At 33.4% G+C, this 25,779-nt stretch overlaps 1 protein-coding gene across 2 annotated transcripts in view; it reads right to left on the bottom strand.

Moving 5' to 3' along the window:
• The window catches only part of CEP162 (centrosomal protein 162), a 128,783-nt gene that overhangs the window by 23,871 nt on the left and 79,133 nt on the right, over positions 1–25,779 (bottom strand). For both annotated transcript variants that reach the window (XM_023503096.2, XM_012549195.3), the window contains exons 14-19: positions 25,244–25,398; positions 24,820–25,047; positions 22,783–22,923; positions 19,615–19,727; positions 16,808–16,913; positions 9,654–9,780 (exon numbers count right to left, since the gene is read on the bottom strand). In XM_023503096.2, coding sequence (XP_023358864.1) covers positions 9,654–9,780; positions 16,808–16,913; positions 19,615–19,727; positions 22,783–22,923; positions 24,820–25,047; positions 25,244–25,398 — 870 coding nt within the window. The remainder of the gene's footprint in view (positions 1–9,653; positions 9,781–16,807; positions 16,914–19,614; positions 19,728–22,782; positions 22,924–24,819; positions 25,048–25,243; positions 25,399–25,779) is intronic.

Here is a 25,779-nt window from a genome sequence, read left to right as displayed (position 1 = left end):
AATATATTTACACATTAAACATGTTGTGAAAGAAAACAGAATCCACAAAAATAAACCATCAAAAACCAAACCTGAAAAACAAAGAAAAAATAAAATAAAAAAAATAAATAAAATAAAATAAAAAATAAAAAATAGTGTGCTTTGATCTATATTCAAACTTCATCACTTCTTTTTCTGGGCAGAGGGTTATCATTTTTCATCATATTACCCATTCTAATTTCTGCTTGGCTTCTGAAGCCAAGCGGTAAATTTCTATACATTCTTTTAAATAACGATCCCTTAAATACTTAAGATGTCCCCCCAATAAAGTGTTATCTTCTCCAGTATAATCATTATCAATTCATAACATGGTAGAATATGAAGTGTCTCAAGTGCCTCCTCCACAATCCTAGCAATTATCCTCTGAATTAATCCCAGCTTGTCAATATATCCCCCTTCTTCTGGACACCATAATGAGGTTACCCATAATTAAAATAATACTTATAGAGCACTTTTAAGCTTGCAAATCACTACATATTTTATTCCATTTGATTCTCGCAACAACCTTGTTGGGTAGGTGCATTTATTACGGCCATTTTACAGAGAAGACCAGCTGGAAAGGTTAGATGATTGTCCAAAAGGTTAGAGACAGTTAAATATCTGAGCTTGGATTGAACACAACTCTTCCTGGCTTAAGTTTACGGTCTCTCCTTAATCCCTTTATTTCCTTGATATTTGCACCTTTTTGTAAAAATTGTAAGTTTTACTCATATGTAAACTACTTCTAGATATTTTTATTGACCTCCTGGAAATTTTCCCACCTATTAGGTCCAGGACTTTGCTTATGTATTTATAGGTTTCTAGCCATTTACCTCATGAGAGACCTCTGAAACATGAAGGAATCTAGAATAAGCTTCCCAAATACTATAAAATTTATGGCATTGATCTGTATCATCTGAGATACCCTCATGTAGAAATGATAAAAGATCCAAGGTACCTATTGGTTAACATGGGGTAGTAATGAAAACTTATAAGAATGGGGTAAGCAAAATTCAAGGACAGCCTCTCACAGGACTACTACTGAATCCACATTCTCCTTTGGTGTGATCTGAAGATCACTGCACCTGAAGCCCAGTAACTGGGATATGGTGATATCCTTTGCCTCATGCTATGGCTTTGCCCTTGTGTATGTAAGGAAAACTTCATGCTCTTGTAGAAGTCAAATAAAAGAAAGACCATTTTACTGATTTCTATAGTACCGATGGTCAGATTGTTCTTATTCATCTGCAGTCCCAATGCTGTTGGATGGGACTAAGGAATGACACATCTACTTTTTGGCTACTCTGACAAATTGTTGACAAGCTTGCAGTCCTCTTAAACTCTCAGAACTTTTATATAAAAACACTGTCTAATCATGACTTCTCCAACTTGGACTTGAGCAATTAATATTTTGAAGCCCTGATCTGAACTTTAACAATATCCTTAGCAAAAGGTCTTAGTCAGTACATAAAAGGTGATTTTGTGCTAGTGATTGTCTTGTGACATGTCCATCAAATTCTTTTTAATTCCAACAATGCTCTCTATATTGGGTGGTTTCTGTAGTTCTCTACCCTTTCTAGTCTGCGTATAAGGATATGATTTTGCTTCTTAGATTTTGAAACTGCAACTATTATCTTTCCTCAATCTGGGGAATATAAATGAATTAGTATTGCTTGCTATAGAATATTCATATATACATACATTTATACATTGCTACAGTACATTTATACAAAATATGACTCAAAAGTCTTAATGCAATTTTAGTTTTAATAAACTTAGGTCTTATTTCCCCTTCTTGTGAAATCAATTAGAACTGCACATGTAGAATCTCATAGAACAAAAATGAGCTTCTCCATGAGGCCTTTTGATTTATTATTTGACAGAACAATTCAAGGCCTTTCTGGCATCTGCCAGATAATTTGGGAGGCAGAATTTCTTAAGAATTCTGTTTTACCAAATGACATGCATTAAATTTCCTTGTTTTTGCTTTCACCCCTAGAAATAAGCCTTTTTTCTGAAGAATGACTTCACAGATAAAATATTTTCATCTTGGAATAGATGACATCATAGCTTAGGTCATCCCCTTGTTAGCTAACTTGAACAAAGGAGGAATCGTTCTAGTTCCTCTACTCTTATCCTCCATAACCAATGCTCCAAGACCCCAAGACATAGATCTGGAAGGGGTGGTAGAAAATAACTTTGTTTCCTGTTAATCATCATCCTAAAACCCCCTCAAAAGAAAGCAACCATCTCTAACATTAACATTAGATTTTTTTTCCTATATAAAAAGAGGAAGCTGGGTAACTATTTTTGGAGCCACCATACCACCATAATCTGGGCAAAGGTCACACCATGGCCCCCAATCTGGTAGTAGAATGTAAGGCTTATAACCATCCCATTCCCATTTCTAGCCTAATGTAAATACTACAATTGAATAAATCTTTTTGGAATGCTTAAATCTTGTGCATGGGTTTTCTTTTCCTTTGTTTAGTGTAGACATGTGGGTTTACCAAATAATTACTCAATTAGGGAGACATTTATAGCCAAATGAAGGAACTGAAATGGATAGGAAAAAAAATGACCAAATTCTCTCATCTTTAAATTCACAAAATCAGGGTGTCCTCAGTCCAAATGCTGTAGCAGGTAGGTGGCCCTAATTTACTCTATAATGGTACAAATGTTTACTCAAAAGTACTCAGTCTGATGATCTACATAGGATGATTAGAAGAATGGTGGTATCCTCAACAGTAATAGGGAAATTAGGAAGAGGGGAGTTTTTAGGGACAGATAATGAATTTAGGTCTGGACATGATGAATTACAGTATTTATAAGACAGAGTAGTAGATATCTTATACACAGTTGGAGATGTGTAAAAGGAGTTGGAGATGTGAAAATACAGATCAGGAGAGAGGTTAAGGCTGGACAAATAGATCTGAGAATCATCTATTGAGAGATGATAATTTAAGCCAGGAGAGCTTCTAAGATCATTAAGTAAAACAATATGGGGCAATTAGGTGGGTCTGTGGAGACAGAGCACTGGTCCTGGAGTCAAGAAGATCTGTGTTCAAAAATGGCTATATAAACATATGAACTTGAGCAAATCACTTAACCCTAATTGCCTCACCCCAGTATTGAGAGGGCCTAGGCAAATACTAGGAAGATCCCTGCAGTTAGCAGGCATAGTTTTTTTTGAATGAAGATACAGCAAAAATCCAGGAGACAGAGAAAAAGTGATCAGATAGGTAGAATGTGAACTAGGAGACAGTAACGTTACAAAAACATAAGAGAGTTCAAAAGGAAAAAAGGATGATTGACAGTGTCAAAGGCTGCAGAGATGTCAAGAAGGATGAAGATTGAGAAAAGGCAATTTAATCTGGCAATTAAAAGATCAGCAGAGGGAGTAGTTTAGTTGAATGATGAGGTCAGAAACAAAATGGTCGAGTTAAGAGAGAGAAAAGGGAAAAGGAAGCACTTATTGTAGACAGCTTTTTTCAAGAAGTTTAGCCACAAAAGGGAGAAAAGATATGGAACAACAACTAATGGAGACAGAAGAATTTTTGAGGAAAGAGGAGACATGTGCATGTTTATAGGTAGTAGAGAAGCAGCAAGACAGAGAGAGATTGATGATTAATGGGAAAAAAGGGATGACAGAGGAGGCAATCTGCTAGAGATAATGGTAGAGACAAATCACTTATGCGTGCATAAGAGTTAGCCTTGGCAAGGAAAAAGGGCATCTTTTCATATGAGATGAGAGTGATAGAAGAGATAGTAGTGGAAGACATCTGAGAGGAAGTTCTTGACAAAACATCTTTTTTTTTTCCCCAGTGAAATATTAGATAAGGTTTTCAGCTGTGAAGGAGAGGGGATAGAGAAGTATGGCAGGTTTGAGGAGGTATGAAATGGATTGTAAAAACCATTGTGGTATATAGACACAGTAAGGGTCCAATTGAAATCATCTAAAATAATTCTTAAGTAAGCCCAAATAGTAGTTTTGTCCCCCCCCCCCCACCACTTTTGCTCTTAAATAAGACAAAAGGAAACAGATGGTGGGAATGATTCAAGGTTGAACTTTGGCAGGGCAAGTGATAGGATAAATGGGTAAGGGAATCAAAAGAATAAGTAGAAAAGTAGAATTTACTGAAGAGTCAGAAAGGGGAAGGGAGGAAGAGAGCAGATAGTAGTGAATTGGGAAAGAACTTAAAGATGGAGGGATTGGAAGAGTTGTAGTGAAGATAAAAAATAGCGTTTGGGATTGCAAAGTAGAGGGAAAGGTGGGATAAGAATAGATTGTAATCAGCAGAGTTCAAAAACATGAAAATGAACATTTGTGGTATTAAAGATCAAGGATATGATCATCTTTCTTTCTGTGTAACTGTGTGGCAAGAAGCATAAGTCATGAAAAATGAGGAGCTTGGAAAGGAAGAATAAAAACTGTGAATAAGAATCCTTGTTCAGAGAAGTTCATCACCAGTATGTTAGTGATTTAGGGGTAAATTCTTTAGCCAGGGTAATACATGAAATAAGGAAAAATACAAGATTGTTAAAGACCATGCCTAAGTGAAGGGGCATGTCAATTCTCCTAGAGCCTCCACAACTGTAAACCATAACATCTGAAGGAGTTGCAAAGCAGCTTTTGCTGATACGGATGTTCTTTGTGGATGGGGAATGAAATAAATTGGAGGGAAGAAGAGAGAGGTCAGAGAACGCAACTACCTCTCAGTCTCCTTGTATCATCATCATTTTCCTCCTCCTCTTCCTCCTCTCACATGAAGAGATCCATTCTACAGGTCTGAGTTAAACCTCCAGCAACCACTGACAGGTGGCTCTGGTTCCATAACATACAGTGCCCAATGTGGGGCATAAGAAGCACAAGAATTACAAGAAGCAGCAGCAGCAGCGTCTGAGAGCTGTTTGTGAGTAGGATCCTTCCAGAGTTCCTTCGGTTACCCGCGGGGAAGGAAAGGGAAAAGAGACCTGGTAAGACTTTTTAGTTGGGATAATTAAATGGGACAACACATCAAAGGGCCAAGCCAGGAGATTGATGAGAGACTTAAATGCCTGTTCTGACTATAGTCCTTTTCTACATTTGAAAGTTTGCCTCCATGACATCTCACAAGATCAATACCTGCTATAGTATTTCACCCTACAACCATTCAGAGAAGATAGTGCTGCTTGCATTTCTCAGTGTGTGGACTCAGATAACAGCGTATGCACAAACTTACTGACCATGGTGTGTGTGTGTGTAAATATCCATAAGACAAAAAATAGGGAATTGTTAAAGACCATGCTTAAGTGAAGGGGCAGGTCAATTCTCCAACAGCCTCCATAGCTGTAAATCATAACATCTGAAGGAGTTGCAAAGCAGCCTTTGCAGATGTTCCTCGTGGATTAGGAATGAAATAAATCGGAGGAAAGAGGGAAGAGGAGAGAGGACAGACAATGCAACTGCCTCTCCATTAAGAGGTTAAAGAACGCAACTGCCTCTCAGTCTCCTTGTATCATTCATCATCCTTTCACATGAAGAGATCCATTGTACAGGTCTTAGTTAAACCTCCAGTAATCACTGGCATTCAGTTCCATGTGACTATCCCATTTGTGTGTTAATTGGAAGTAGAATGCTGGAAAGGGGAGGGGAGTGGGCAAAGGATAAGTATATAGTTTTAGCAAAGTTTTGTGAAATTCTTGTTTAAGTTGGTGATCTCTATCCTTGTTTTAAATAAAACCAAAAGAGAAAAGGAAGAGAGTTAAATGAAATGATTGCTCACAGGTTCTTCTTGGAAGGCAAATAAAGGATATGAAAGGATTCATTTTATCCTGGGATCCAGTGGCAACAAAAAACTTTTTAATGGAATTATTAGTCATCTGATATTGCAGTAATCATGAAAAGCATTTTCAAAAAGACTCCTATGAGGATAATTGCAGCTTACACATTAATGTCTCTTATAGAAGGGAAAAAGTGAAGAAAATCTGGTAGGAGTTTAAAAGATCCTTCAACCAATCAACCTTTTACTTCAAAAACCAAGCCATTTCAAAAGAAAGATAGGAATGGGGGGGGGGGGGGAAGAGCAAAAACATATTCTGGAAAACCTTGTTCAGGAATAACAAATGATTAACTATGTATAGGAGAGTTAGCTCAGGAAGAAAAAATGAGTGAAGTCAATGCCTACAGATCATGTGTATTTTTTTTTTCAAAAGACAATAGGGAGGAACAAGTCATAGAAAGCAATAGACAGACTTATAAAAATCAAACCAATTATACTGTAACAAATAGGTAACAAATGATTACCTATGGGTAATCATATGGGTTATACAGCTCTCTGTATAATCAAGAATAACAGCAGTTTAGAATAAAAACTCATTTAAAAACTTTCATGGAAATGGATGGCAGAAAATGATGAGCACTGCCAGATCCTTAAAAAAGGTTGAGAAACAGTAGAAGGAAAAAAAAAAAGTCTAAAGAAAGCTTGGTGAGAGATTCAATTAATCGGATCATTCAAGAGTATTTAACAATGAAATTGAAGAAAGGAGATTAAGCAAATGAAAAACGGAAAGATTTTGTCAAAATTTCTTTAATTAGCTTTTTTCTCAATACTTCTGAAGAGTTATCACTTTTGGAATGAAATATTATGGTCAATGCTATGCTTCCTAAGGAGATAGGAAAGACACCAGAACTGACAAAGATGGGAAGATTGGTAGGGGATAGACCAAGTATCCACCATACAGGAAGCCTGTACTAGAAGTGTCATGATTTTGTGGGGACTGAGGGGTCAAATGTCACAATATTTGAAAAAGGGACAGATTCCAAGTGCTTGGGGGAAGAATATAAAGGCTTTATTATGACTTTTTTTTTTAAAAGTTAGCTGAGAAATATCAATAAATACTGGCCTAAATGATTGCTTTATTTCCAAACTTTACAAAATCCTTAGAGGAATAATTTGCAGATATATTGAAGATAGGCTTGTTCAAACTATGAGAAAGGCTTTCACAAATAACACTTTATAAGAGATCACACCTTTAGTCATAAAGTAACTTAAAAACATAGAAAACATAAGAGTACTATGTGTATAGGTTTTTGACTATCAAAAAAAACCCATTTGAGTCAATGGAGCAAATGTTACCTTAAAGGCTTTTCTTCCAATGGGATCTATTTTCTGTATATGCCAATCATTCAACAAGTACTGGTTAAGTCCTTACTTTAAGTCAGGCCCTGGTATTTTACTGGACTGAAAAGATCAGTATGAAGTGATAATGCTGTAGCAATAACAAGAGTACCTAATGCTATCTTAAGCTGCAATAGGTGAAGCAGAGTATCTAGTAGAGAAGTAGTGATCTTGCTAGAAATCGATTACTAGTCACATCACAAACTGGAACATTTGGTTTGGTTTAGGGTGCCTTTTATAAATATAAAATCTTATATAGTTAGAATCAAGATTATATTCCAATGAGGGGAACAAAATTCTTTAAGGGATTGGAGATCATAGCATGAGAGGACTGACAGGAGGACATAGCTGGAAAAGAAAGAGCTTAGGGAGTTATAATAATGGGCAGAAAAAATCTGAAGGGCTACATTGTAGAAGAATTGAAGTTGTTCTGTTTACTTACAGGAAGAAGAGCTGGAAAAATGGGTTTGAGTTTCAGAAAGGCAGATGTAGGCTTGATGTAACAGAAAACTTCCTGACAATTATAGCTATTCCAAAGTAAGCTGAGTTATTTCAGGCAGTAATGGAAGTAATGACTTCCCTGGAGGTCTCTTTGCAGAGATTAGCAGTGTTGGAGAAGCCAATTTTAGTCAGGAGGTGGTGGTGGGGTTAGGCTATAGGGACTCTAAGGTCCTTTCTAAATCTTAGATTTCATAAACTTGACTAAGTAGTAAAAATAATTTTTTTTTCTTTTACATTTGAGCCTTAGTTTCTTCATGTATAACATAAGGATAAATGCCTACTTAGGACAATACACAAACCACATAATTTCTTGTAAGGCTTAGAATTATCCAAATATCTTAAATTATAGCTATAAATGGCTCTTTAATGCATATTGTAAGCTCACCTAGAGATTGGCAAATAAAAAAAGTAGTTATTACTCAGATTCCAGTGATTTAGAATAATACAGGTGCTGTGACACATGTGAGTACAAAGAACAGATATCAAACAAGGGTTCCACTATCAATAGTATTCCTGATATTAGGGATGGGATAATTTGGGCAATAAAATAGGTTCACTTCCTAGATTCATTTGAATGGATAACAGATTATACTATGAGACATCCAGAAATAACAGAAATATCCTCTTAATGGCATTTACAAAATGGTCAAATCCTTATTTTTGTATTTTTGAGACAGAGATTCCTTTTGGAGAACCTGATTTTAAAAGGGTTTGATTTCCTCATGGAGACGTTGAAATACTTAAGAATAACATCTCAGTCAATCATCTAAAAGACAATTGTATATCATCTCCATGATAAAGGACTTGATGGAAAGGTCAGAAACTCAGAAAGGAATGATAAAGACTTATAGGGATAATTATTCTAATGACCAGGATAATAAGTTATTAATCAATTATCACTATTATTAACAAGTTTACTTATAATTCCAAGAAGGGAAACTCAGAGCACAAAACTATAGAATTAGACTAAATATTGTGTCAGGGTAAAACTGAATAAGATTATTATTATAGTGAAGGAAAACATAAGAAAAACAAGAAATTTAGGTGTGATAAAATGCATTTTTTAGAAGAAACAATAAATAAGATGATAACATTCCTGCTCTTATGCAAAAATAAGTTGAAAGCTGAACTCTGCGACTTAGAAATAAGTTACATGAAATCCTCCAAAAAATCGTCTCCAAGATGTCTTTTAGAAAACATTTAATGTGAAGAATTATGTTAAGAACAATTCATGGTATATGACAGTAGAGACCAAATAAACATGTTTCCTTCTTGGCTAACAGGACCAAATCAAAGATTAGTTATGAATATCATTTTAAGATTCTAATAATGGAGGAAACCAGAATTTTAAAGAGCATGGTCACTAATATGTTTGCTCAATGCCAAAAACATTTATACTAAGGAAATGGTATTGGAGGAGTAACGTATTAAATTATATATATATATATGAAACTAGTCTTATGGTAAAATTTGGAAAATGTCATTTTGAACATAGGTCACAAAAGATACTATTCCATATGATAAAATAGGAGCTAATAAAAAACAAATGGAATATACTTGCCAATATTATTTTACTCTGTGATTATGCCTGGCTCAAAACACTGAAATGTATCCATTTGCTTGAAAAAGGAGGTGCTTTTTGTGTTCCACCCAATTTCAAAAATTTTATCATAAAGACAATACTTGACCCAAAATTGTTAATGGAGTCTATAAAAACATATTACATGAAATAGTAGAAAATATTTTATTTCCTTATGAAAATTGTTGTAAATGGACAATTGGCAGAATTGTGTTATATTAAATGATGATTTATTAATGATATTCTTTCTTTCTTTCTTTCTTTTTTGGTCAACAAAGCTATTTTCAGCAAGAGTAGCCTATGATAGGGTTAGAGGTTGGCAGCATCTTAAGGAATAAAATTTCTAATGCAGTATTCAAGTATCTAAGTAAACAAAAATCTATTTAAGATTTTACCTGAAGTATAAATAATCTGATCCTTAGCAAGGTCTCTCTCTTTCTTCGTTTTTTCCAAGTCCACTTCAAGAGCTTGTTTGTCTTGCTTCAGTATTTTAATTTCTTCTAATAACTTGTTTTTTTCTTTCTTGATATTCAGAGAAAAAAATTGTCAAAGTTATTTTTGATGTCATGATATTTCCCTTAATAATATGTAAAACAATTTCTAACATTTTTTTTTAATTTTGAGTTCCATATTCTCTCCCCCCTCCACTTCTACACCCCCCTCATTGAGAAGGCAAGCAATTTAAAATGTTATACATATGAAATTATGCAAAACATATCTCCATGTTAGTCACATTGTGACAGAAAACAGACAAAAAAATAAAGAAAAAGTTTGCTTTGATCTAAATTAAGATTCCCTCCCTTCTATGGAGATGGTTAGCATATTTCATCACCAATCCTTCAAAATTATCTTCGATCATTGCATTGCTAAGAATAACTAATTCCTTCTCAGTTGATCATCATACAATATTGCTATTACTATGTACCATGCTCTCTTGGTTCTGCTCATTTCACTTTGCCTCAGTTCACATATATCTTTCCAAGTTTTTCTGAGAGCATCCTGTTCATCATTTCTTACAACAAAATATTATTCCATCACAATAATATATAACAACCTATTCAGCTATTGCCCAATTGATAAACAGCTCCTCAGTTTCTAATACTTTCCCATCACTAAAAAAGCTGCCATAAATATTTTTGCATATATGGACCCTTTACCTTTTTGTTTTTTATTTCTTTAGGAAACAGACCTAGTAGTGGTACTGCCTGGTCAAGGGTATGCATGGTTTTATAGCCCCTGGGATATAGTTCCAAATTGTTCTTCAGAATGGCCGAATCATTAAACAATTTTATCAATTTACCCACGTCCCCCCTTCAATATTTATAATTTTCCTTTTCTATCATATTAGACAAATTGATAGATGTGGATTGTAATTTGCATTTCTTTTATCAATAGTGATTTAAAAAATGATTGGATGACTAAAGATAGCTTTGATTCCTTTATCTGAAAACTGTTCATATTTTTTGACCATTTATCAATGAAAAAGAATGGCTTTTTTTTTCCCTTATAAATTAGACTCAGTTTTCTATATATTTGAGAAATGAGTCCTTTACTAGAGAAACTTGTAATAAAATTTTTTTTAGTTATATATATACAGATATATATATATATATCAGTACACAGTTACTATGTATTTTTCTTCTACCCTATTTCCCTTTATTTTCTGTCTCTATTCTCTTTCTGTTTCTCTTTTTCTGTTTTTCTTCCCCCACTCTGTCTATCCTCAAAAAGGCTTTGTTTCTTTTACCTATCCCAATCTTTTCTCTTTTCTATCACCTCCTTTCCCTTTCCTTCCTATGTTTTCTGTAGGATAAGAAAGATTTCTGTATTCAACAGTATATACATTATTCCTAGTCTGAGCCAATTCTGATAAAGAGTATGGCTCACTTCCCGCCTGTCACTTCCCATCTTTCCATCCACTGTAATAACCCTTTCTCCTCTTTCATTTAAGATAATGTACTCCATTCTATCTCCCCCTATCTTCCTCTTCCAGGGTATTTTTCTTTTTTACCTCTTATTTATTTTTTTTTTAAGATAACTATTCTACCATATTCAACTTACATCCATGCCCTCTGTCTATGTAATCTCCTTCTAACTGCTTTAATAATAAAAAAAGTTTTTAGGAGTTACAAGTATCATTTTCCCACATAGGAATGTAAAATGTTTAATCTTATTAAAACCCTTGTGATTTCTCTTTCTTGTTTACCTTTTTATGCTTCTCTTGAGTTTTGTATTTGAAAGTCAAATTTTCTATTCAGCTCTGGCTTTCCATCAGGAATGTTTAAAAGTCTTCTATTTCACAGAATCTTCATTTACTCCTCTTGAAGTATTATATTCTGTTGTGCTGGGTAGATGACTCTTGGTTGTAATCCTAGGTTTTTTTGCCCTCTGGAAAATCTTATTTCAATCTCTTTGGTTCTTTAATGGAGAAATAACTAAATCTTCTTTTATTCTCACTGTGGCTCTATGATATTTGATGGTTGCTTTTAATATTTCTTCCTTGACCTGGGAAGTCTGGAAGTTGGCTATGATATTACTGGGAGTTTTCATTTGGTGATCTCTTTCAGGAAGTGACTGGTAGATTTTTTCACTTTTTAAATTTACCCTCTAGTTCTAGATGTCAGGGCAGATTTCCTTGAAAGATGATGTCTAGGCTCTCTCTCTCTTTTTCTTCCCCCATTTTTGTAGTAATTTTTAAATTATCCTTCCTGGATCTATTTCTCAGATAAGTTGTTTTTTCAATGACATTATATTTTCTTATATTTTTTTTCATTTTTTTGATTCTCTTTTGTTTTTTGATGTCACATAATATCATTAGCTTTTACTTGCTGAATTCTAATATTAAGGAATTATTTCTTCAGAGAGCTTTTGAACCTTCTTTTCCATTTAGCCCTTTGCTTTTTAAAGAAGTTTTTCTCTTCAGTGAATTTTTGAACATCTTTTCCCATTTGGCTAATTCTGCTTTTCAAGGCATTTTTCTCTTCATTGGATAGAAGAACCTCTAATTTAATATCATTTGACCTATTTTTAAGGTGTTATTTTCTTCAATTTTTTTGTATATGTATGTGCCTCCTTTACTACTCTGTTGTTGACTCTTTTTTCATGATTTTATTTCTCTCACTCTAGTTTCTTTATTTCTCCTCTACCTCTCTTATTTGATGCTTAAAATTCTTTCTGATTTCTTTTGTGGCCTGAAACCAATTCATATTTTTCTTTGAGGCATTGAATATGGCAATTTTGACTTTGTCTTCTTCTGAATGCTTTAATCTTTGTCACCATAATATCTTTTAATAGTAAGAATTTTCTTTTCTGCTGTTTGTTCATTTTTTCAGCCTATTTTTGACTTTTCACTATATGTTAAACTGAGCTCTGTTTCTGGGGTGAAGAACATACTGTCCCAAGCCTCAAGGTTTTTGGGCAGCTGTTTCAGAATAATTCTAGGATCTGTAAGTTTTTAGTTCTTCCAAGGTGATATGGTTTAAGGAGAGGTTTGCTTACAATTGTCTTATTTTGTACTCTGGTCTGTGAATGACCATAAGTACTCTCTTCTGCCTTGGAACTATGACCAGGATCCCCATTCTCCTGTGGCTGCAAGCTTTGGTGTGCTAGGGCTCCTTCTTGCTCTGGATCTGCCACCCAAGACTGCCATCCAGATTTTAGTATGAGCAATGCAACAGAGTAATGCTCCCAGGGCCAGCAAAGGAACTCCTATAATCTTCTGATTAGCAGTTCAACTCCCTGCCTGTAGGCTGGGACTTCCAAAAGCAGCTGCTATTGTTGCTGCTGCTGAGTAAGTTTCTCCTAAGGCCTGCTCCTACTTTGCTAGACTTGGTCTGTACTGCTGTGGCCTGCATGGGATTATACTCTAATCTTAGCTCTGCATAACAGACTTTCTAAATTTTCTTGGGCTGGAAATTTTTTTCCCATTCTTTTGTGGGTTTTTATTTGAGGTATTATTTAAAGTTATTTGGGGAAGAATTTGGAGGAACTCAGGTGAATCCCTGCCTTATCTCTATCTTGGTTCCTCCCCCTGCCCAAGTTATTTTAAAGTACAGAATCTTCATAATAATTCTTACAGTGCCAAAGTAAGTTTCCTTAGCAGATGGTAGTATTTTTATATAATTTGTAATTTAAAAAAGAATACATTGTTATACTGTTGTTTGAATCATCTAGCATAATTCAATCGGTTATTTTTTTCAGTTTTAAAATTCCATAGGTCCATTAAGAAACACACAATAAAACTTTGTTTAGTAGGCCTTATCTGGGTCAAGTCCCAAGCTAAGGAGGAAAAAGTACTGGATTTGTACTGGGACTTGAGTTTTGAATACTTATTCTACTATTTACTGACTCTAAGACTCTGGAAAAATCATTACAACCTCTCAGGCTCATTTCCTGCATCCGTAAAATGAGGTGATTGGACTACATATGGTCCCTTCTTCTAGTTCTAAACCCAGTAATTCCCTGATATTTTTTAAACTGGACCATTTGTATGTACAAACTTCTGAGTGCAGGGTCTCCTTCCTCCAAGAGAGTAGTATGTATAAAAGGAGAGAGAGAGAGACTTAAATTTCTTAGATACCTTTCTTCAATTATAAAAATATACACTTATGTATATGTATAAAATCAATAATATCACATGATAATGATTACTCTGAATCTCTAATCAGCTTCTTAGAAAGAAGGCCTGGGTCACGTATCAATCACGAATGGCAGGACAGTTGCCTGCTGTTTCATGTCCCTTCTTTACTGGTTATGAAGAAGAGAAGAAGCATAAGAAGTGAGGGTTGGCAAGAACTCTCCTTGTTCTATTTCTGAGTTGATGGCTGGAGTACCTTAGCACCATCTCTTTTCCCAAAGTGGTATATCAAAAACCAGAACTTAAGTTTATACTTTAAAAAGCTTGCTAACACCTTGTGTGGTATACTGTACTTGGGAGAAAATGACCATTTTTGCTGAAATTCCCCTCAGTATTTATTTGTGAGGAGATAACAACACAATATCTATACAAATAGGACTTTCTCATATTTGTTTTTTTCTAGTACTGATTTATCCACATATGAAATTTCATATATATATATACACATATACACACACACACACACACACACACACACATACACACACACACATATACATATATCCCCAAACAGAAACTTTTTAAGTTTAGTGGTGTGGCTTAAAGACATCTGGCAACCAAATGAGACAGATTTCAGTTCAAGTCTTGCCTTTGCTATAGACTAGCTGCATGACTGAACAAATTCACTTATACCCTGGAACCCATCCCCACCTAACTCTAGAAAACTATAAGGGCAGTGCAATGACTGAACTGCACTGGGAGACAATGTTTGCTTTGCTGCTTCTTCTATTAATGAAATCAAAGAACTGGGCATTTTAAAAAAGTACAACATTCATATGGAAATACTCATGCAGAAAGCAAGATACAGTAGTGCCTTGCTTTATGTTACAAAAATAAAAGCTAACATTTATAGAAGCCTTAAGGATTTTAAATGCTTATATTGACAATATATGAATTCCTAAAAAGCTGCAAGTAAATCCACATTTTTGTAAGTTTCATTTAACTTAAAACCATAAAAACATGTTAGGTAAGATTATTTTAATGAACTTCATGGAGAGTCTTTTTGCAAAACAAGATCACTGTGTAACTTACTTTTTTGTGTAGTAAATCTCGATTGCCAAAGATTAGATTTCCTTAAATTGAGATAAACACGCACTGTAAGCTTTGTCTACTAAAATATAACTTCTACATATAGAAAAAAATCTGATATAACTATGTTTGTATATAAAGCATTAATCCTGTTGTCTCAAATTAGCATAAAAAGATTTCTAAGTCACTAATTTTTCACATGCCATGAATTCAAAATGGTCAATGTGCATTTCATGACTAAGAACTACTTTGTTTTATTTCAACAATTTGTTGAGGGATTTCTTTTTTTATTCTATTATCATTTCCCAATGCATGCTTAATTGTTCCTTCCCTTCCCTGTCACAACTTATACCCTGGTTCTTTGTAACAAAGAAAAACACCTAAGCAAAACCTACTCAATAAAGTAATATCATCTGATAATATTTGCAGCATTTCACACTCACTGTTTCCCATTTCTCTACTGAGAGGCTGAAAGTGTGGTTACCTTTTTTCTGAGATGAAGATTGTTTATTGCAATTAATGAGAGTTTTGCTATTTTTTGGTACTGTTTTCAATTACATTCCTGCAATCATTATGCATTGAGTACTCCCAGTTCTACTTTCTTTGCTCCGTAACAGTTCATGAGTCTTTCTGTATTCCTATTGTTTCTTCATATTCATTATTACTTATCATATCGTAATAGTCCACAACATCATAAGAGTCACAAATTGTTTAGTCATTCCTCAATTGATAGAAACCTATTTTTCTCACCATTTTCTATTAACTACCAGAATAAACAGAAATTCTCCAATAAGTATTTTCACATTTTCACATACATGAGACCCTTCTTTCTGATTTTGAACCTTTGGGGTTTATGCCCAATAGTGAGATCACTGGATCAAATATCTAGTAGTAGAATTCCAAAATATTTTCTAGAAGAGTTGAACCAATTTTCACAAATCTACTCATAGTGCATTTAACATGCTTATCTTCTCAAAATCACTCTGATACTCACTATATCTTTTATATTATCCTTGCCAAATTGCTGAGTATGAAGTAAAACCTCAGATTTGTTTCAATTTTATTATTAGTGATGTGAAGCATTTTATATGGTTGCTAATCATTTACACTTATCATTTTTGAAATTGTTCATATATTTTGAAAATTTATATCTCTTGGGTCTTACATTTTTGTATTAATTTACTATTCTAGATATCAGTCTTTTATCTGATATAGTTTCTCCTCTTCCCTTTCCCCCCGCCCCCCATTTAGCAGTTTCACTTGTTATTCTAGAGTTGTTCCATGTTCCAGCAAAAGTCTTTTAATTTTATATAGGTAAATTGTTCTCTTTTGTCTTTTATAAATTTCATTTCTCTCTCATTTTCTAATGAATTCTCACCCTAACTATAGAGCAGAATGGTCCCTTTTTCTATTCTCCATAATTTTTTAAAATGATATAACTGTTTTTGTTTAGGTCACTTATCCATTTGAAATTCATTGTGACATATAGTGTAAGATGCTAAATGAAATAATTTTTAGCCAAACTGCTCTCCAGTTTTCCTAGTGTTTCTTATCAAATGGAATGTTCTCCCCCTAATAATTCATGTTCTTTAGTTTAATGAACATTGGGTTATTATGTTTGTTTCTGGATCTTGATAATCTGGCTTATTCTATTGATCTACTTTTCTAGTTTTTTAAATACTATCAAACAATTTTCATTCTTATAACACAGTGTGAAATTTGGTAATGCTAGGCCCCTTTCATTTTTCATTATTTTTCCTTATCTCCTATTGAGGATATAAAACTCAAAGGTTTGAACCTTTAGTACTAATTATTCCAGAATCTATGTGAATTTTTAATACAATCTCAACTATTTGCAATTGCGTTGATTCTCAGACTACTTACCAATGTTGTTCGAAGTTCTGCTAGCAATTCTGTAAAACTCTGGTTTTTGTTTGGTTCTGAATCTTGGACTACTTGAGACGGGAAACTACTTTTATTCAGCTGTTCTCTAATTTAATTTGAAAATATATAATTTTAATTTTTTTAAAATAAAACTACCATCATTTCATTATTAAACAAAGGTTTTTATTTAGTAAGAAAACTATGAAAAAGTAAAAAACTCAAAAAAGAATCTCAGTTCAGAATGAATAAGACATATATTTAAACTAAGGTTTAAATTAAAGCAATTTCCCTTTTTAAGGGGAATGTCTTGACCTTAAATCTTTTCAAAATTACAAGAAAGACTTTTCTATATATTCTGTCATAAACATTACATCTACAGAATTTATTTTAATAATTTAATTATTAATTTGCCCTTTGTTTCAGTTATACTGTGAGCATACATTGGTGCGAATATAGACATACATACATATTTATGGGAAGAAAGAAAAAGAGATTATCCTGGAGTCTAAAAAAACCAGAAAGGATTAAAAACAATGTATTTTATATTCATTTTTATAAGATACATAAAATAAATAACCTGCTAATAAAGTTTTATTTTTTAAAAAGAAACATTAAAAGTTACATCTTGGAGTCATTAAAGACTAAGTCTACTCTGTATGTTTATTTTATTGTAGAGTAGCTAATATTCAGGAGATGAATACATCAACAAATTATATGAGTTATAACATATTAGAGTATCTTATGAAACATAAGAAGATTAAATTATGTAAAATAAATTTAAATTATATTTTGACTTTTTTTAGAAAATCCACATATTTTACATGGCAAGTCTCAGTTAATAAAAATACCCAATTTATCAGAATGCTTTAGAAATTTATAATCAGCTTACTTCCAAAAGAATATGAGATGGTTAACATTCCAAAATTACAAGACAGGAAACAAAGACAAAGTGAAATAGTATCTATCTAAAGGAATTCAAAGAAAGGCTATTCTCAGGTATTAGAATTAAGAAGATCCTAATATTATGATGATAAATACAGCTTTAATTTTGGTGCAGTTCAGAATAACTGATAATGAGACTGAGTTAAAGGGCTATGTCATATTAGCTCAAGTGATTCCTTTTTTTCATATTCTTTTTTTCTTTTCTATATTTTGAAAAGTAAATATGACTAAAAACTCTACCCTTTCTCCCATAAGCTTCTAAAGAACTGGTGGTAGACAAATAAGAAGAGCTGAAAAATACTTTAATATTGATCTTACCAGACTTCTAGAGATTTCCTTCCAAGCTTCCAAAAAAACTGGTCCCAGGGGCTTCTAAGGTTTCTTGTCCAAAGAGGAAGCATTTATCCTATAAATTCCTTTAACTGCCCTTCCAAATACTAATGAATAATAGGCTGAAAATTATGTGAATATTGGAACACTAATGTATTTAATGGTTGTGAATATTGATGCTGACAGGCAATGTTACCATACAAGTGAATGTATAATTACAAATAACAATTTTTGATGAGCACTCATTTCTAGAAGGAAGAAGAAGGAAGCTTTGAAAGCTAATATACAGAGAGGCTCTGCTTCTTTGCCTTTGCTCAAAAGGTTGAAGTTGAGATAAACTGATAATTTCAAATAAATTACAACTCAAAATATGAATTTAAGATATAAGAAGCAGATTCCATATGGAAGAGTGGGGGGCTAGATTGAGTAAATAAATCGGAGTTTTTTGTCAAGCTTGATGAGAACAAGTTTCCCATCCATCCATACATCCAAGACTTCAGACTTTGTGTGAAAAGTCTTTGACCACTTTAAAATGTTTCTGAAAGCCACTGGAGGAAGGAAAGTAATGTCAGACAGGAAGTCTGTTTTGATTGGCTGAGATAATTTGGCAAAACCTTTGGAACTTATAAAAAAATGAGGGAGATAGAACTAGAAATTCCAGCAAGTAGATACAGGAGAGAGTATTCCAGATAAATGCATGAGAAGAAATCCATGTTTTATGGCTTGGGGTAGTAATTGGGGGCAGAATTTCTGATCTTGCTCTGCCTTCCATCTTCCCCATTCCCCCTAAACCCCAAACAACCTATACATAAGAGGAATCTGAAACAGCTCATGGAAATATCTGTGTTGGAATCTAAGGACAGGTTAGATGGCTCTACATAAAGCCCCAAAGAAAATTCTAATTAATTAAACTTAAGGGGAACATTTTGAGGACTCTAGCAAAAGAGGCCTTTTAGATGCCAAATTACCCCTCTTTGCTATATATGCTCTTTAAGTCTGGGACCGCTTTCTTCCCAGCCTTTGTATACACTTGTGGGAGATCATGTCAAAGATAAGGAGACATTTTGTTCCAAAAAAGGTAATTAAATTTCATTAACTAAATAAAGTGATAATCAATTGATGAGCATGTTGAGAATACAGGTTGAGGGTCAGGAGCTTCAGCATTAGACAAAATGACTCCTAGAATCAAGATACAGCCAATATTGCTAGCTGACTATCAGCAGAAATGGGAGTTTGGATAGTAGTTCCAGAGGTTACAATGCGCTATAGAGAAAAAAATGTTATTACAAAAAAAAAATTAAAATAGCATGGGTTTTTAGAAATTATTCAATTAATTATTTCGGGATTTAAAAACATCAATTTTCTCAGGAATTAGCACAAACTCAAATATTAAAATGCTGTACTAAAACAATAATGTTCTAAACTTTAAAATATTAGAGGCAAAACGAATTAAGTATTAATATTTAGAGTTTCATTCAGCATTAAACTGATTAGTCAGATTCCAATAGGAATCTAAGAATTTACGAAATACTTACTTTAATGACGCCAACTCCGTCAATAAGCACTGGTTTTCTTTAAACAATCTTTCTTCATTTTTCTTATTTTGTACTTGAAGTTCTTTTACTTGTTTATATAATCTTTCATTTTCCTATTTAAGAATATAAAAAATCAAATGTTGCTTAAATCCAATTGCAATGACAGAGGCTTTACAACACTTTTTAAACTTTAAGGTTTTTTTCTATTAATAGTGATTGTGCCACTCTTTGAATAAACATAAATATGTATTTTAAAATCTCAGTCTCTGATGCTTAGTGAAATGAGCAGAACCAGGGGAATATTGTACACATTAACAACAGGATTATAAGATGATCAGCTGTGAGGGACTTGGCTTTTCTTAACAATGTGGTGATACAAGGCAATTTCAATAGACTTTGGATGGATATTGTCATCAGCATCCAGAAAGAGAACTATGCAGAATGAATGTGAATTGAAACATAGAATTTTCACCATTTTTTGTTTGTTTGTTTTTTCTCATGGATTTTTCCCTTTTGGTCTGATCTTTCTTGAACAACATGACAAATATGGAAATATGTTTAAAAGGATTGCACATATTTAATCTAAATCAGATTGCTTGCTCTTTGGGGGAGGGGCAGAGAGGGAAGAAGGGTGAAAAACTTGGAACACAAAATCTTAGAAAAATGAATGTTGAAAAATATTTTTGCATGTATTTGGGAAAATAAAATACTATTGTGGAAAAAGTCTCTAGAGAACCACACATTAAAATTCTGAATCCTAGTTTTGATTTTTAATTGGAACTGTGATTTCACCAGTAGAGGAGAATGCAAATAAGCATTTGCTCTGTATTGTCTTAGAGAGTAAGTTAGAGCACTAAGAGATCAAATGACTTGCCTAGAGTCACAGTCAGCTTGTATCAAATTGAACTGAAGTCATGCTGACCGAAGTTGGCTCTCTATCCCCTATGTCACTGTCTCAAATAAGGGAGATTCACTTCTCTCAAATCAAGAAAAAGTACAGTTAAATTTGAATAAAAGTTCTATAACTGTTAAAGGGCTTCTAGGATAATGATTTATGATAATCTATTTACCACTATTCACTATTCCCAATTGTTATTTTGAAAAATCTTTGAATATAGCATTTATGAGATTTTGTGTCTTAGTTTAGGAGAGAAAATGAAGCAGTATGGTCAACAATAATGGATAGAGCTTCTCAGTGATGCTACACTGTTTATAGACCATTATAAGGGAATATTTGTCTATCTAGTTCAAAAGATGATGGTGATTCATATTTATATAACTCTAAGTTTTGCAAGATGATTGAAAACTTCACAGGGGAAGTTCAGAGCATTATGTTAGTTATAAAGGTTTCATCTGAAGTGGGAATCAAATTCAAGATTTAGGATTCCAAGTCTATCATTCTTTCTATTAATCCATGCTGTCTCCATCATCATAAAATGTCAGGGCCTAAGAGATGTCCAAGTTAGAATGATCATCTAGTAAAATCTTTCATTTTATGAATGAACTGAAATCTGATGAGCCTAAGTGGCTTGAACAATCTTTTGGAATTTATGGAATAGCTACAACTTAAGTTCCAAGCTTCAGAAGCCTCTATTTCTAATATACCACACTTTAATTTAGCAGAATGCTTTAATAAGTCAGTGTGAAAAACATCATTTGTTCAGAGTAGAAAGCTAGTTGGAAAAATCGAGAATTATAAGTTTGAAATAGAAGTAAAAGATGAACATTTAAAGCAAAGGAGTTCTTGGGCCTGCTATGAGCTTCAAAGGAAAAAGAGCTGGAGACTAATAGTTGTACCTTTATCTCAACAAGGAGAGATAATCAAAGAGCTGGACGTAAAAGGACCCAAGACAAACTCAAATATGATTCCCCATCCTCCAACCATGTTTTCTGTTTATAGTCTGAAGGAATAAAAATCATAGCTGGAAAACCTTCTGGAAGCTCAGTCAAGAAAACTTTCCAAGATGTATAATTAGCCTTGTGCTAAAGAACTCACCTTGTCTGTATTAAACCAAGTTTACCCTCATTTATTAGCTTTGTAGCCTTGGCATACTGGCTCACTATTTTCAAATTATTTGCAAATGAGAAAATTAGGCTAGAAGATTTTTAAAAGTGCCTTCCAGGTCTAAAATTCAGAGTCTCAGTTATAGGAAAAATTTGTGATACATGCAAAGAGGGAAAGAACAAGGCTTCAGATGCTAAAAGTGGTATCAGAAGTAACAGCAGGTTATAAGTGAGCCTACTGTGTTGCAAGTAGGAAATATAGGATATGTAAGTGTCTAAGAACTGTATTTATTTTTTTAAGTAATAGCTTGTTATTTTCAAAATATATGTAAAGATTGTTTTCAACATTTACCCTTACAAAACCTTGTAGAATTGTATTTCTTTGATCTTCAAGTTGTATTTTTCTTTAATGTTGCTAGATAATATGTAATTAGAACTTAATAGATGTTACTAATTTAACTTTATAAATTATGGTTTTATATAATAAAAGCCCAGTTGGCCTCATGATGTGCTAAATGACTGGAGAAGAGCCAAGGGCAGTTAAATAAATTATGAGCACAGTACCTAATAGAACTTAATAGCTTCAGGCCATATCTTGTATAATTAAGTTCATTTCTATTGTAATAAGGATTGTAGTCATACATGGGACAAATGGTATTATACCAGTATTACTAAACACGTATTACTATGTGACTTAGCATCTCTTGTAGGTTTCATACATAGTCAGGGAGAAGAACAGAAGAAAAGATAAGTAATGAGAGAATAAAAGAAAGCAAAAGGGAAAAAAGGAAAGAAACAATTAGAAATGGCAGAATGTTAATAATTAGATGCCTCAGTGGATTCTTCAGTACATCAGGCATTTCTTATAAAATTCAATGACTTTTCCCCCCCTATGATGGAATATATATTGGAAATTTAGTTAACTATTAAATCATATTTCATTACAAAAACTCAAGCATTAAAATTAAACATTCTCCTTTCAAAAGGTCTTTAGAATGCTAAGATTTCTCTCTTCTACCACACTTTCTAAGAAACATTTTAAAATAATTTATACTAGAGCCATTGCTCTTGTATACTTTTGCGAAATAACATATACATATGTTAAGATACTTTGTTTTAACAAAAAGTGAAAAGAGAAATCCACCATTATAAAAATTACCATACTTGCTGATATCCTTGAAGAAGGGTCTCCTGTTCTTGGATTTCTTTTTGAATTTGCTTTAATTTTTCTTCAGAGATAGGACCAATTGGTTCTCCAATGTTTAACCATTTTAGCTTTTTGCTCGTCTCTTCAAAGCTATTTAACTTTGAAAAAAAAAAGCACAAAACCTGTTATATTTGGGGAGATGACTGAAAGGGGAAGGAGAGAAATGTATAAAAAGTACAATAATTTTGCACTGCCCTTTACATTATTTGATTATGTTATCTTAAGTTGCTTTATAAAATTAACTATTTTATTATGTGGATGTTCTAACTCAGTTCTCCCCTAGTTTGTATGACTTTTTAAAAAAAAGAATATACTTCACTGTTTCAATCAATATGTATATAAAGAAGGCCGGAACTCTGGAGAAGTATACTTGAAACAAGGATACTTACAATAAGGTGTTAACTCAGTATGATTGATGAGATGATGATTCTCTAGTTTACATGTATTTAGTACTTAGTATGGTGGTGTTATGGTTCTACAATTGACACATGTTCAATGTGCTGTAGTGGTGTAATTGTACTAAGGCAGGGGTCCTCAAACTTTTTAAATAGGGGGCCAGTTCACTGTCCCTCAGACTGTTGGAGGGCTGGACTATAGTAAAAATTTTTTTTTTGTTTTGTGGGCCTTTAAATAAAGAAACTTCATAGCCCCCTCACCTACAAGTGAAGGGGATAATCGTCCTCAGCTGCCACATCTGGCCCACGGGCCATAGTTTGAGGACCCCTGTACTAAAGTATATAAGGGCTGAGAAGATTTGAAATAAGCAGACTCAAGACAGACTGAGATTGAGCTCGAGCACATACTCTAGTATGCCCGATCTCAGACTACAGAGACATCCTTGAGAAAGCTAGCCTGAACATTACATGTATATATCAAGCATCTACTGTCTTTAAGGCACTCAGCTGTAATTTGCTTATAAGGTTTTGTTATGATGTCCTGAAAAAAAGTTAGGTGGCAGAGTGGATAGAGCACTAGGTCTGGAGTCAAAAAGACCTGAATTCAAAACTGGTCTCAGGCATTTACTAGCTAGATGACTCTGTGAAAATCACTTAATCCTACCTGCCTCAATTTCCTCATCTGTAAAATGAGCTGGAGAAGGAAAAAGGTAAACGATTCCAATATCTTTACCAAGAGAACCCTAAAAGGGGTCATAAAGCATTGGGCATGACTGAAAAATGACTAAACAACAACAATAAAAAACAAAGTTCTGAATTAACAAGATAATACTTGGAGTCTAGGTCATGAAATCATATATTGATAAGACAATGTTATATGAAAACATTTCTGGCACTTCTATTGCTCTGTTTTGTTAGGGTTATTATTTCTCCCATTTTAAAGACGAGGAGGTAGGGGCTTTAGAGAATTTAAGTGACTTGCTTAGGGTTTCATTGGCAATTAAATTACTGAGGCTAGATTTTAACTTTTTTTGGTTAAAATTTTATTAAGATTTTATAGAAGCTAGGAGAAAATTAACTGACCTTAGATTATTCAGACTTTATAAAGGATTCCCATTAAATCTATGTAAAGGATTCCTATTAATACAAATTTAAATGCACTATCATTGGCCTGAATGAAAAGACCTCATTGTATATGTTCATTAATGAAATGCTTTTGATTAAATAAATAACTGATTTTTAGGCCCTCAAGTATCTTGGGTTCTCTACCTCTGATGGGAACCAATTTCACTGAATTGTAAAATAACAAAATTAACATGACTAGCTTTTTAGACTTGAGAGCAAGTCATAAAGGAGACAGAAATTATGTTTTCTAATTAGTGAGAACTGATCCTACTATTAACAAGTAAGATATCATTAGAGTTGAGCCAATTTGGACTTTATAACAAGGGGAAGTTTCTTAGGATAGTTGTGGAAGTTTTGTGTGGAAAACTTACTATATATATCAAGCAATCCTAATCGAAAAAGCACTAGGAATAGACAATAAATGGAGTACACTGAATATTTGATGGGGAAAAAATAGGCCAATAACTACAATACCTTGGCTTGAAGTATATAATTATCTTGATTAACTCTAAAAAGTTCTTTTTCCTGTTTTTTCTTTATTTCTTCCATCTTATTTTCAAGTTCTTTTTCTTTCTCTGAGAAGTTAGCTTTAATTTGTTCAATTACAGTTTGAGCTCCACTCCACTTTTCTTCTGCCTCTTGAACCTTTTTGAGCCAAAACAATTCTCTTTCTTGGTTTTCTGAAGGGCATAAGATGGAATCCTACTTGGAAAAAAAAATAATTTTATTGTGGTAGATATACATATATGGTTTGAATACAAACACTGAGCATTAAAACAATACAATGACTAATTTTTCATTTTAAAACAAATGCTAAATGATAATTATTCACAGTCACTCTTGGCATTTATTTTATTTTAATAGTTTTTTTTAAGAATGTTAAAGTGTCATGACTTACATCTGGACACAGTAGTCGGGAGTCTGCTCCTGGAGGAACTTGACGCTGAGGATCATTAGCAACTGATTTATTAGGAGTAGTCAGGCCACTTTCAGTTTTGGTCACTTGTTTACCTGCAGCTCCAGATCTTATTATTTTTGTTGCAAATAAATTTCCTAAATTTTGGAAAACAAGAAAAAAGCACTTAGATACAATGTTACCAAATATAAGGAACTAGGATCAAAATATCTTCCCACTCTAAATTATAAGACTTTGATACAGGTAAAATGAATCAGGTGACAAAGATTAAATTATTTAAGCACTGATGTCATGTGTACTTAATTTTGGGGGGGAAAGGATAGATCCTTATTAATTCTTTTAACAGACTGAGTCAATTATTGAAATAAGTGGCTTTCGAGGATATAATTTCATTGGACATTAAAAACACAACAAAAACAGGACATTCAAATGGATTGTGAAAGTGAAGCCACATAAAACAATTAATATGTATATTGATTTCTATCAATTCTTACTATAATGCCTCATTATGATGTGGA

The sequence above is a fragment of the Sarcophilus harrisii genome, chromosome 4 (assembly GCF_902635505.1).
Source record: "Sarcophilus harrisii chromosome 4, mSarHar1.11, whole genome shotgun sequence".
Lineage (NCBI taxonomy): Eukaryota > Metazoa > Chordata > Mammalia > Dasyuromorphia > Dasyuridae > Sarcophilus > Sarcophilus harrisii.
This window is presented reverse-complemented; position numbering and strand designations above follow the sequence as displayed.